The sequence below is a fragment of the Fundulus heteroclitus genome, chromosome 24 (assembly GCF_011125445.2).
Source record: "Fundulus heteroclitus isolate FHET01 chromosome 24, MU-UCD_Fhet_4.1, whole genome shotgun sequence".
Classification (NCBI taxonomy): Eukaryota; Metazoa; Chordata; class Actinopteri; order Cyprinodontiformes; family Fundulidae; genus Fundulus; species Fundulus heteroclitus.
In genome coordinates this window covers 22,102,767-22,116,198 of record NC_046384.1, presented here as the reverse complement: position 1 = coordinate 22,116,198, position 13,432 = coordinate 22,102,767, and the positions used below count along the sequence as shown (strand labels likewise).

Genomic DNA, 13,432 nt, shown 5'->3' with positions numbered 1-13,432 from the left:
TTCCAACTGTCAAGTACACAAAAAAACGACTTATTTCCTCACTGGCGTTAAATCAGAGGAAACATTTTCTGTTCAAGTTCTATTAAATTATTTTTATTTGACAACTAAGAAAGATAGATTTTTTTGTTGTATCCACATGTTCCCTAGCTACTTGATCAAAGTCATGCAGTTAAAATGATTTCTCCCAAACAGTTTAGCTTTTCAAAAGTAGTAGTTGTAATTAAGGTGCTGGCGACCCATTTGTGTCCAGGCTTTTCCTTCCTGACTAATATCGTAGGAATTTTCTTCAATATCTCGACATCATTTTCTGGCCTCTGGATGCCTTTGAGTGGCGAGCCAGTACATGATGCTGCCACTCGCGTACTTCACAGTTTGCATAGTGATCTCAAGCTTGCAGGCTTCCTGGTTTTTCATTCAAACGTAACGTAACAACGGTCATTATGGTGAAACACTTCCATTTTATTTTCTGTAGGCAACACAATCACGGGGAGACTGCTGACTGGACAGTTGTCCTAAAGACTGTTGACACCTTGCATAAGTAGGATAAGACGCACAAGATCATTACTGGCTGTTCACAGAGCTCTGTGTCCAGGCACATTAATAAAGAGGTGAAGAGAAGGAAAGATGTGGTAGAAACAAGTGTACAAGTAACAGGCATGACTGCACCCCAGAGAGGGTTGTGAAACAAAACCTGTTCATAAATGTGGGGGAGATCAGAGCTGGAGTCAGAGCTTCAAGAATCACTGTGCACAGATGTATGCTAGACGTGGTTTCAGCTGTCGCTGTCTTGGTCTCAAGCCACTCTGGAACAAGAGACAGCAGCAGAAGCGTCTCTCCTGGGCTAAAGACAAAAAGGTCTGGACTGCTGCTGAGTGGTCCAAAGTTAGGTTCTCTGGTGAAAGTCAATTTTGCATTTCTTTTGGAAATCAAGGTCCCAGAGTCTGGAGGAAGAGAGGAGAGGCACAGAATCCACGTTGCTGAGGTCCAGTGGAAAGTTTCCACAGTCAGTGATGGTTTGGGGCACCATGTCATCTGCTGGTGTTGGTCCTCTGTGTTTTCTGAGGACCAAGGTTAACTCAGCCATCTACCAGGAAGTTTTAGAGCACTTCATGCTCCCTGCTGCTGACCAACTTTATGGAGATGCAGATTTCATGTGCCAACAGGACTTGGCACCGGCACACAGAGCCCAAGCTAACCAGCACCTGCTTTAAGGACCATGGTGTCCCTGTTCTTAGTTGGCCTGCAAACTCTCCTGATCTTAACCCTATAGAACATCTATGGGGTATTGTGAAGAGGAAGATGTGTTACATCAGACCTACCAATGCAGAAGAGCTGGAGGCCACTATCAGAGCAACCTGGGCTCTAATGACGTCTGAGCAGCGGCACAGACTGATGGACTCCATGCCTCGCCACATTGCTGCAGTAATCCAGGGAAAAGGAGCTCCAACTAAATACTGAGTGCTGTACATGCTCATACTTTACGTGTTAATACTTTTCAGTAGGCCAACATTTCTGGAAATTCTTTTTTTTTTTTTGGTACTGGGCTCAATCTGAATACCCTTATAGCACAAGGACTATTTAGTAAAAGCGGAAGTGCGTCAGCGGTCGCCATGATCAGTGCTGTCCGAATAGTGCAGTCAGTAAGGAAGGAGGTAGGAAAAGGAGCCTGTATGCTTCCTCCCATGCATCTCATGGGATGCATGGGAGGCTAGTTTTGCCTATGAACCCCGTGTAGTTCACTTTCAGAAGGCTGTAAGCCTGGTTTTGACTCGCTTCATCATCCACATGCATTATACAATGACTTCAGACTTAAAGGCTGTCCGAATTTGGCACAGCAGTCCAAAGCTCATTTCCTCCCCGCGATTGTTCTTACTCTTAGTTGTCAGTTCTAATAATCAAAACGAAGAGATAATATAATATACAAGTTTCACTTTCTGAATGGAATCACTGCAAAAAACACAAACTTGATGATATTCTAATTGTATGTCCAGCATGTATGTTTGAGCTTAAATGTTGCTGCTGAAGAAAAACGTGCCCACAGCATGATTCTGCCTCCATTATGTTTGGCAGAGGGGCTGGTGTGTTCTGGGTAATATGCAGGGTCCCCTACAGCCACACGCAGCATGTTGCATGTAGGGCACTTCACTAAAAATGATAAATGGCTCAAAATCATAAAGAAAATCCCCAAATTGATAACATTGTCATTCATGCCCATGCTTTCCTAGTAACAGTTCTTTGCAAATAAACTACCTGTCCTCCACCATGGAATTTATCTGACACTGGGTACTGATCAGATGTAAGTTCTTGTTTTCTTATGTTAAAATCTACTGGCAGTTCTCTTTGAGCAATTATTCATTGTTCCTGCCAAACGCCAACCATTTGGTGTTGGCCTTATTTAAAACCCCACTAGATGGCAGTATTGAACAGGAATTCAAACGTTATCCAGATAGCAATTTACCACTCCATGGTTTTGTAGCCATATTTAAACTTAATTTTATAGATTGTAAGAGACAACACTGTTTTTTCCCCTCACTGTATTAAGCTTTAAAATTGATTAAGCTTTTCCTCTTTTAGTTCAGTTAGGATTATAAAAACATTTCTCGTTGCTAAACGCCAGAATATTGATACCTTTCTTCAAATTACACAGATTATTATGCATCTAAACAGTTTAGGAAAGGTGATTGATGATGATTTCATGCCTTTATGAGCTTCTTATAGATTAAATCACAACTAGTTAAGTCGAGTACATTCAGATGTACTTTAGGGCAAGGTCTCAAACACGGCTTCATTCTGAGACATCCTAGAGAAAATAAAATAAATCATACTTTGGTCCAATCTCCAGGTAGGTAGGTTTCTGTTCAACTAATTATTTACTAGTGTCAACAACATGGGAATGTCCAGCCATCATACTGTTCAGGAAGGAGACTGATATCGGTGTGAAATATGAGAATAAACTTCATTACAAAAGGCAGAGACATTGTAAATTTGCTGCTGAAGGTGTTGGTGAAATGAGTCACATATTACCATGGTCTACAAGGCCAGTCAGAGAGGAAGAAGTGATCACTCCAAAGAAACATAACAAGCCATATTACAATTAGTTCACTCTGGGACAAAGGCTTTAGTTTTTGGAGACATAAATGATCACCATAATGATCGTCGTTACAATAGAAGGAAAAAGAGGGAAGCTTCCAGCCCAGTAACACAATCCTAAACGGTTCAGAAAATAGATGGCTTTGTGAGAAAGAAAGAATATGGAAATACAGAAACGTCTTAAAACAACAAGAAGTTAAAACTCGGACACAAATTGTTCTTACAAATTGAATTGACAATGTTCCTCAGCATATCAGATTAGTTACAAAGTGGCTTAAGGACAACAAAGTCTGTTTTGAATTGGCAATCACAAAGTCCTGATCAGAGTGCCAGGGAACATTAATTGGCAAAATTGAGCAAGGAGGGCTGCAAACCTGGTCCAGTTACACTGGTTTTGTCACTAATGTAGCGTACCCCCGGCACCTTGACCTCGCTGGTGTGTCGGGGTCTGTAACTTGCTAATCCTAGCTGACAGAAAACAGGAAGAGTTTAGCCTGCTTTAACATCAGACGGTGTGGAAAATCAGATTACGTTCTTATATAGGGTATGTAAATATCTGATTTCAGCTGCAGTCCCAACAGTCGAAATAACACAAAATACAAAGTTATTTTCTTGCTGAGGCAGATCTGAAAGAAAACCTTTGCTCTGGGAACCATCTCATTGCTCTCTTTGGTGTTAGACATTTAACATGGATTCATCCCTTCATGGAAGCCTTTGAGTCTACTGGGAGTCTTTGAGCAGAACATATTGAGCTCCTCCTTTTGAACCCTACTGGAAAGACACAACGGACAACTTTCAACACAACCTTATTTTATTATGGGAATATTGAGTAGAGACACTGTCCAACTGTTCCATTTGGTGAGTATAAAAGTGCTATAGCCCTAAAGATATAAGGTCCTCACTACCTCTGGGCATTATCGGTCCTCAGCAAGCTTTACTCATCAACCCTGAGGCTTCTGACCTGATTTGACAAATTAGTGAGCCGCTGCTTGAGTTTACGCTGAGATGATTCATATTGATTCCAAAGCTTTTGAAGTTTGTTTGTCATGATTTCTACACTGCCTTCAACCTGGTTGACTTTGTCCTCCAAATCCTTGGCATCAACAGCAGCTACAAGGGACTCGTCTATGAGATTATCTTTCATCAGAATGGCCCTTCCCTTGTCCTCCAGAGCATATTTAGCATCAGGATACTCAACGAGTGCCTCCATTAGATCATCTTTGGAAAGAGCAAACAGATCCGAGTAGCCAACGCTTCGGATGTTGGCTGTTCTCCGATTTCCCGCTTTGCTGCCCTTTATCCCAAGGATACTGATTTCTCCAAAATACGCACCATCACTGAGGACAACAAACTGGGTCACACCGTCATCTGCCACGACAGCAAGCTTTCCTTCTTTGATTATGTACATTTCCCTGCCAATGTCACCCTTTTTACAGATATAGTCACCAGGGCTGAAGACCTGAGGTTGAAGCTTCAGAACCAACTCCACAAGCAAACCTGCTTCACAGTCTTGAAAGATGCGGACTTTTCTCAAGGTCTCCAGATGTACGTTGATGGCAATCTCAGCCTTTAGTTTGTCGGGTAGATTCTTTAGGACCAGCTTCTCATCACAGGACTTCCCCTCTGTCCACAGGTAGTCAAACCACTTCACCACCCTCGCCTCCAGGTCTTTCGTGACCTTCCGAAACTGCATGTACTGCTTGATAGAGTCAATCTTGGCTTGAAACTCTACCCGTGCAGCATTCATGTTGGAAATCATGGCACCAACATTGCCTACAATTGTTGCAAAGATCAGAACCCCGGTGAGAAAGTCAGCTACAACAAAAAAGTATTCTATGTCTCGGACTGGAGGTGGAGTCTCACCAATAGTTGTCAAAGTGAGGGTGGACCAGTAGAAACAGTAGATGTACTGTCTGGCCAGACGAGCATTTATAGGATTGTTTAGGTTCGGATATACCCAGGTGTCTGAACCAAAACCAAGTATCTTGGAGACAGCAAAGTAGAGACAAGCATTCCAGTGTATGATGATGATGATGTAAAGCACCAGATTTGCAATTCGGAAGATGTTTGGAAAATTAGTTCGCGTTTCAGTCCGATCAAAGAACTCAAAAAGTCGAGCAAGCCTGAAGAGACGGTTAAACCTCCACTCTGGGTTGTTTACTCCAATTTTGAGGAACACAAAGTCAGTGGGAATGATGGATATGACGTCAAACTTAAACTGTCGTGTCTTCACATACTTCTCTTTCAGAAGCTTTGCATCCTTCACAAGCAGTCCTTGCTCCAGATAACCTGTTGGCATATCAGAATATTACCAACTTTGAAAAGTGTACTCTGTGGAAAGAAAAGCTGACAGAAATAATACTGTTTTTGCTTGCCTGTCCTGGCTCTCACAAAGGTGTCCATGTAATAGATGAGATCTGATATGTAGTCCAAAACCATCCACAGTGTTGTGTTAGCATACTGTAGCTCATTAAAGCATGATCTACGGGGAAGAACAATCATCACGAGGTCAAGAAAAGTAATAACCGGACCAGAAGGATGTAGTTCCTCCCAGCTCCACACATCCATCTGGAATCGCTGCCATTGATGTGACGTATCAGAGATGCGACTGGATTCAGACAACAGTGGAAGCTCGCATCGACGAAACAAGCAGTAACACTGATGCTGCTATTTCATCAGTGTTGTCCAATCTACCGAATATTAATTCTTTAAAAGAACACGAGAGAACGGCTTTGAAGGCTTTTGTTAGTGGAAACAATGTTTTTGCCCTTCTCCTGACCAGGTCTGAAATACATCTCCAATGGAGCAATCCCATATGGAAGTGTGGAGCTCTGCAGAACCAAATCTTGTGAGAATCAGGTTAGAAAAGTAAAACAATGAAGTGAAATAATAAACTGAGTTATAAAATTGCTATAATCCAAACCTGGCCACGAGAAACATCAAGTTGTAGAATACTGGAACGGAGACCATGCACAGCCACTTGTAGTACATATCCGTAGCAGGATCCATGATCCACACCTCCTTACTGATTGATAAATGACAGCAAAGAGTCAACACATATTCATCAGCACCACAAAGGTGCTTTCATTTGAAGTATAACCTTGGAGCATCAGCAGACAAATAGCAAATGTCTTTAAACATTGCTATAACAAAATTAAATTTTATACAATTATCAATATGTTTATCTCAAAAAATCCTTCTTATTAAACTAACAAAATACATGCTGCCTTAAATAATAATGAATTTGCCATTGGGGAATTTTTAGATCTTTCCAAAGAGTTTGAAACAGTCATTTATGATATTTTGCTTTGAAACTTCATGAATATGGTTTTAAAGATACGGCATACTAATGGCTTGGTAATTACTTATTGCACAGAAAACAGTATGTTTTTATTAAAGAGCATGAATCTAGATTGAACATGATTAAATATGGAGTTCCAATACAATACAGTAATGTTCCTCAATACTAGGATTAAATTATTGTTTATTAATAAAATGATTTTGCTTGTGTATCTAGTTTTACATTTCCAGTGTTTTTTTGCAGATGATACTAATCTTTTTATTTGAAACAAAAATATTACTATTCTCATTAATTAAATAGTATCTTTTTTATTATTCAAAATGGTTTAAAGCAAACAAGTCCTCTTTGAATGTTAAACATTCTAGCTTTATTTTATTTGTAGGAAATAAAACATAATGATCAAATGAAGATTTATATAAGTAATGGAGAAATAATGCAAGTTTCATCAACAAGTTTTTAGGTGTCTGGGTGGATTAGAAACTTTGTTGGAAGGATCATTTTGGACATGTCTGCAAAAACATTTACTAAATCAATTGGAATTGTATGTAAGATTAGACATTTTGGTCATAAATGACAGCTTAATTCACCCCTATCTATTTCTATTGGAATATTGTTTGGGGAGCTACCTTTCCAACTCATTTAAACAAAGTATTTATTTTACAGAAAAAGTTTCTAAGTATAGTTACTTTTTACAAACCAGACACACCAATTGCACCTCTATTCTATAAATTAAAACTGTTGAATACTTATGATATAAACACACTTCTTACTTGTACATTTGTGTCCAGAGCTCTGTATGATACTAATTGGCATTAAAATCTATTTTCATAACAATTCACAGTTATCCTACTAGGCAGGCAAATTTGCTCCTTCTGGTATATAAATCATTGTGTGACCAACTCTCTATTAGTTTCCGTGGTTCTAAAATGTGGAATACAAATACTGACCTTGTAGTACCCACTTTATCAGTTTATGCACAGAAATAGACTAAAGACAGAGCTGATGACATGGTATGTGCTGTGATGTATTTCTGCTGTATTGTGTTGAAGTCTGATTTGACTGGGCGTGGTTTCTATATAAGCCCATTGAGGCTTCTGCTACTTCCATAAACATGAAGTATTTTTAAATAACTGTTATATTAATTTTTTTATTGTATGTTAAATAATAACAGAACAAATAAAATAAACAAAGAAAAAACTGGGTTGATGGTATAATCTAGGATCTACCAACCTTGTTAGTTGGTTGTGGATTTATAATCTTCTTAGCAAGATTACAGCAATCATATAACAATGTTTTCAGCATAGATAAGAATTTCCTTTCCAGTGTTTGGGTTTTTCCAGAAATGTCCAGATTTATTGAAGGAAATTACTATCCATCTAATGACAGTGTATGGAGACGGATACATTTTGATTGTTTTTTGCCAATCATTACAGATTATTTCCTAATTGCCATCGCAATATAAAATCTGTATAAAATATAAAAGGATGTTTGTTGACAGGATAGTGTGTTGTAACGTGGGGGACTGGGACGACATCTTAGGAGTAAAAGTGGGGTGGTGGGCCCAATCTTTAATAAAGAGCCTGAGATGCTCTTTAGAGATATTCTGTATAACCAGAAGACGATCTGTGTCCACATTGTTGGCCACAAGTAAAGGTTGTTCCCAGTGCGCTATGACTCCGCCAGAGTAAATCCATTTTTTACTGATCGTGTTTGTTATGCTTATGGACAGAATCTCAAGGCAACTTCATGGAGGAGAGGATGTGTGGTTTGGAAAGCTGAGTCTTAACTTTGCTTTTTTTTTTGCAGATGATGTTGTTCTGTTGGGGTCTTAAAGCTGTGGAGTCAGTTTATACTAGAGTGCTTCAGAGTCACATGTAAAGTGGCAGGGATGAAAGTCAGCTCTTTGTCTGTCTTAAACAGGAAATCCTTTGATCCTTTGGATAGAAAGGGAAAAGGCCTCTTCAGGTCGGGGTACAGTCCTGGTCTCCATCACATCAGTTTAGGTATCTTGTTCATGAATAATGGTAGGATGGGGCAGGATGAAGAACTTGTCTGTTGTTATGCATACACTGTTTCACTGTGTTGTGGTAAAGTAAGATTTAGCCGAAAATGAAAGCTCTCAATGTTCCGTTCTGACTTTCACTTATGTTCCTGAGACAAGAATTTAAGACTGAAACAATAAGATCCCAGATAGAAGCAGCGGAAATGAGCTGTCCTCCATAAAGTGGGCGGGCTCCACATTAGGGGCAGGATGAAGAACCTTCATGGTGGAACTGCTGCTTCTTCACAGCAACAGTTGATGGGTTTCAGCCTGCTTTGGATGTTTTCCAGCCACGTTCTGCTGGTAGAAGACCCCAGGGCAGAAGCTGAATATGCTGGAGGGATTACATATATATCCCTTCTAAGCTTGGAACTACTTGTAGTCCCTAAGAATGGGCTGCAGGGTGTCACTGGGGAGAGGGAAGTCTGGCTTTTCCTCCTGGACCTATCACCTTTGTGACTTACTCTTGGATAAGAGGACAGACGGATGGAAATGAATTGTCACTGTCTTATTATCACACTGTTTTATTATTGTTGAACATTTTGAGACCACAAAGGGCCCAAATACGGCTCTTGTGACATATCATTTCAGGTTTTAAAGTCAAATTTTCGAAGCTTCAGTCACAAAGTTATGGTTAAAAAAAAAGTAATTTTGGAAATCAAAAAATATCCCAGGTACTTACGGCGGCTCTTTTTTGTCATCTTTCTTGTCATCTTTTTTATCATCTTTCTTGTCATCTTTTTTGTCATCTTTCTTCTCGTCTTTTTTGTCATCTTTCTTCTCGTCTTTTTTATCATCCTTCTTCTCATCTTTTTTCTCATCCTTCTTTTCATCCTTTTTCCTAGAACATGGTCATATAGAGAGGCAGGTTAGGCAGGCTTGCTTTGCTTTGTCATTACAAGGTCATGGTCACGTAATATGACTTTACCAATTTCTACACTAGTAGCTCACTCTGATTGCTTACAAAGGTTTTCTGGTTAAATTATTGCCCCATGTTGGCTTGTTATATTTTATTTTTGTTTTACACTTTATGTTCTAATTGTTAGTGAACCAACTGCTTTTATGTATATATTTACCATAACAGGACCACATGACCAGAAGTACGATATTGCAAATTTTCACAATGAGTAAAAAAAGAGAAGCAATAAAGCAAGCCGAGTCAGCAAAGCGAAAAGAAAGGAGTTAAATAACCATAAACTGTAGATCGGGTATGTCTTCCACCACTCTGAGCTGTAACTTTACTGGAAACCTTTGTAGGATGGTCTACTAGTTCAGAGTAGCTGCATCAATTGTTGGCATCTTGATTTCTGATAGATATGCGGGACTGCCAGCAGATCAACGTTTATGTTTGCTGATCGCACTCGGTGCAAAATTAGAAAATTAGCATTAGAGTGCTGGTACTGCTCTTTGCCACTGAATACAAGTCAGCAATAACAATATGACCAATGATGGGAGAAACATTTTTGTTACAGTGATGCATGACAGTGAGTTAAAGATGCACGTGCATATTTTTGACTTGCACTATCATCATAGTTAATTCACTGTATACTGAGTCATTGCACACACAGCAAATTAAAACTGACATTCAGTTTCTGAGACAAATACAATATTTCATAAGAATAATCTTGACACAGAAATAAGTATGAGGAAGAGCAGCAGACAGTCATGGTGCAACCCAAAATGTTGGGTCACAGAGTGATGTAAGCTTATTCAAGGATATTAACTGGAAAGCTGAGTGGAAGGCAAACCTTATTCACTGGAACCAAAAGAAATAAAGTTGTGAATATCATCATTCTGTATGTAATGGAGCTATGTGTCATAATTTGAACTGAATTGAGATCTCTTAAGGTTACAAATCGATGGCCAACCATGGGTTGGCTTCAACAGTGATTTCAACTGTGATTTATGGAGAACTTGCTGCATCATAGAAGTGAAACGTCTTTCTTAAAGAGGCTAATCTGTATCAAGGCCTCCACCACTGAGCTTGACCGTTGGTGTTTGTTCTGATCTGAGGGGGTTGCTTTGTGTGATGACCACATATCTTCTGTGCAGAACAATTTGTGCTATTGGATGAATTAGATGTAAAACATCAGAAAGGGAGGTCCGCAGCTTATTCCCACAATGTTCTATGTTTTACATACAGCAGCCATGTTTAATCTTGAGAACGGTGGTCCTCTGATTTGCCCAGTCCGAATTTCAACCTTAAGGGGGCTTTCTATCCAAAGGATCTAACTGTAATTTATGTAATAATCTGTAACTTACCCATCATTATTGTTGGAGTTGTTTAGGTTTTGTGCAGCTAGGGGCCATCGGTTCTCCCTGCAAGAGGAACCAATAGAGGATTACAAGATTAGCTTCTAGAATTTGTTTAGACAGAGGAAATTTTGCCAAGGCAGTCTTATTTCTTTCACATTGTAAAGTCTCCCACCGTACTCTGTGTGGAACGTTTTAAACGCTGAAGTACAAATGAGGGACTCACCTGCTGCCATCTGTCCTCTGGCAGGTGGGGCCAGACTCTCCAGGACCAACGCTGTTTCTCCCAAAGGGCACCATGTGTGAAAGCCTTTGAGGAGAGATCAGAATCACTCACTGGTTAGAAAAACAGTGGAACCCACCAGCAGACCACTGTGGGTTAAATGGAGCGTTAGGAACCAGCATCAAGTGAAAGTCCAATTTAAATCAAAACGGTCATCCTGCTTGCTTTGCTCCATCTCTGTATACAGGCTGTTCACATCAGAACCAGTTTATCCAACACGATTACTTCAGTATTGTCTCAGGTTGGGTTCTTAATTCCAAAAAGAGGAATCAGGCAATCCAACACTGGTACCAGATGAAAAAGGAACATAATTATGATTTGGTCCTACAAATGTTGTCGACTGAAGTGAGAAACAGGAAGTGTCAATATTGATATTTCTATAGTATATTCCACTTGTTCCCATCTATGTAGCACAGAATTAGAGCTTCCTGATAAAGAATTGTTCACAAAACTTCAGATCGACTTGATAATAAATATATGTGTTTATGAAAGAGGCAAATAGATATTTGAAATAAAACCATCTTATCCATTACTGCGGTTTAGTGATTCTCTGCACTCACCTGGACAGCAGGCCTGTTCCTACTAAAGACGCCTGGTGTTGGGGCTCCATCCCTGTGAGACACAAGGCTGGAGAGTTAAGACTGGCTCAAAGGAGCAATGATGGCAAATAAGACAAGCATTAACCACGATCCCATTCCTCACATTAAACAAGTTTTCTAAGAATGCACTGCAACCTGTCCTTAGGATGCACCAACATGTCTGATTTCACTGCTTAATGTTGCTATTTTATGAAAATAATCAGTACCATTGACACCAAGATAGAACATTTAACAAAGTGACTGGGGTCATTACACTGATGACTCTCAGAAGTGTAGTTAAATATAATTAATATAAATTCAACAACCTCAGATCATATCCTTCCAGGCTATAGAGTCTGCATGTTTGACACACAGGTGTTAGGAATGTCTCTGCTTGGCTCAGCCCTGTTAGAGTAAGACAGTAGCACTGCTCCAAGAGGAGAAAGGCCTTTTCTCCCCTAAGCTTTACTAAACTACTGGGTGGACAGATTAAAGACACCTGTATCTATATATTCTATATTGGTGTGAAACTGTGTTTCTCAGAGGGAATTTATTGGGTTGTAACCAAGCCAGAAACTGGACTTGCCATTAAGGATGGGAACTAAATATATGACATATGAGTGGAAGAGATGCAGATCTGTCAGCTGGTCCATTTGATGAGCAGTAGCTTTATGCTTTTCTTTAAAAAAAACTCAATCAATGCGTGTAAGAATCATAAATAAACCCACCATTAGTTTGTGTTTACTTCCCTTGCTCATTAAGCTTCTACAGTGCAGTTCACTTAAATCCTTTCTCCCTGATTAAAGCCACTAAAATTAGATTTTCAGGCCAACGTGACTTGCTAAGCCCCAGAATCACAAGTCGTTTTTCACTATAGCCGACACTGCAGTTAATATCCAGTTGGCAAATGAAATTTACCTGAATGTGAGTGATGATAATAAACTCCTGCAATTGTAGAAGACTCAGGAGGATCTCTGAGTGAAGCCCATGCTGCTGCTGCTGCTCCTTCACATCAAACAGAGCCGCGCTCTCCTCTCCGAGAAAACAACACTTTGCTCCTGGAAGGAGTCACAATCTGTCCCCTAGAGCGGCTAACTGAATGAAACCGTCTCCATGCTTTCCTGAGCTCATCCTCCGTAGGTGGTGAAGATGCTAGTGTTCAGTCACCTCCCAGCAGGACATGCAGGAAGGGGGAGGAGAAGTGAAGCAGACCGTTTCTCCGCCCTCAGCCGTGTGCTGGGACACAGCCAGTCCTTACACACCTTCTGTCAGATTTAGTTTAGTCTTTTTCTTCTTCTGGTGAAGCCTTTCTGTTTCTTGATTTTGAACACATGTTTAGACTGTGATTGTGAAAAATAAAACTTTATACCTTTAGGTTTAAGGATAAAACACTATGAGGATTAGGACTGTTCATAGCTTCCTCTATCATGATGAAAACCTGAGTTCCACCTGAAAAAAGTTATCCCAGGGCATGATGCTGCCACCACCATGTTTTTTTTTTCCATCATGAGAAGTGTTATTCATGTGCCAAACATACCCTGTGGATCTGTGGCTCAAAAGTTAAGATCGGTTTCATCACACATTCTTCCTCAATGTTTTTTTTTTAAATTGTAGTCATTTGATGCTGGCTTTTTTGTGATCTTGTCCTACATTATCCTAAAACAGAATCCAATACCAATCTGCTAGTTATGTGTACCCTCATAGTAAATAACCACAGGCCTTGTGAAAATAATGATCTAAAGCAAATTTGATGCATTTTGTTTCTTGAAACAGTGTTTGCATGAACTGCCATTACATTTTTTATTGGTGGGGTTATTACAACTTAAAATCAGCTGGAGTCCTCCGGTTTGCCATTAGTTTCCTCTAGCAACAACAAATCCAGGTTT

General features: G+C 39.8%; 1 protein-coding gene across 1 annotated transcript in view; it reads right to left on the bottom strand.

Moving 5' to 3' along the window:
- Positions 1 to 2,644: 2,644 nt before the first annotated feature.
- Positions 2,645 to 13,432, bottom strand: part of LOC105936497 (cyclic nucleotide-gated cation channel alpha-3) — a 55,823-nt gene continuing 45,035 nt past the window's right edge. Inside the window, exons 2-8 of the mRNA XM_036128535.1 lie at positions 11,529 to 11,580; positions 10,912 to 10,995; positions 10,695 to 10,751; positions 9,115 to 9,273; positions 6,014 to 6,115; positions 5,466 to 5,572; positions 2,645 to 5,379 (exon numbers count right to left, since the gene is read on the bottom strand). Coding sequence (XP_035984428.1) covers positions 4,025 to 5,379; positions 5,466 to 5,572; positions 6,014 to 6,115; positions 9,115 to 9,273; positions 10,695 to 10,751; positions 10,912 to 10,995; positions 11,529 to 11,580 — 1,916 coding nt within the window. The 3' untranslated portion in view covers positions 2,645 to 4,024. The remainder of the gene's footprint in view (positions 5,380 to 5,465; positions 5,573 to 6,013; positions 6,116 to 9,114; positions 9,274 to 10,694; positions 10,752 to 10,911; positions 10,996 to 11,528; positions 11,581 to 13,432) is intronic.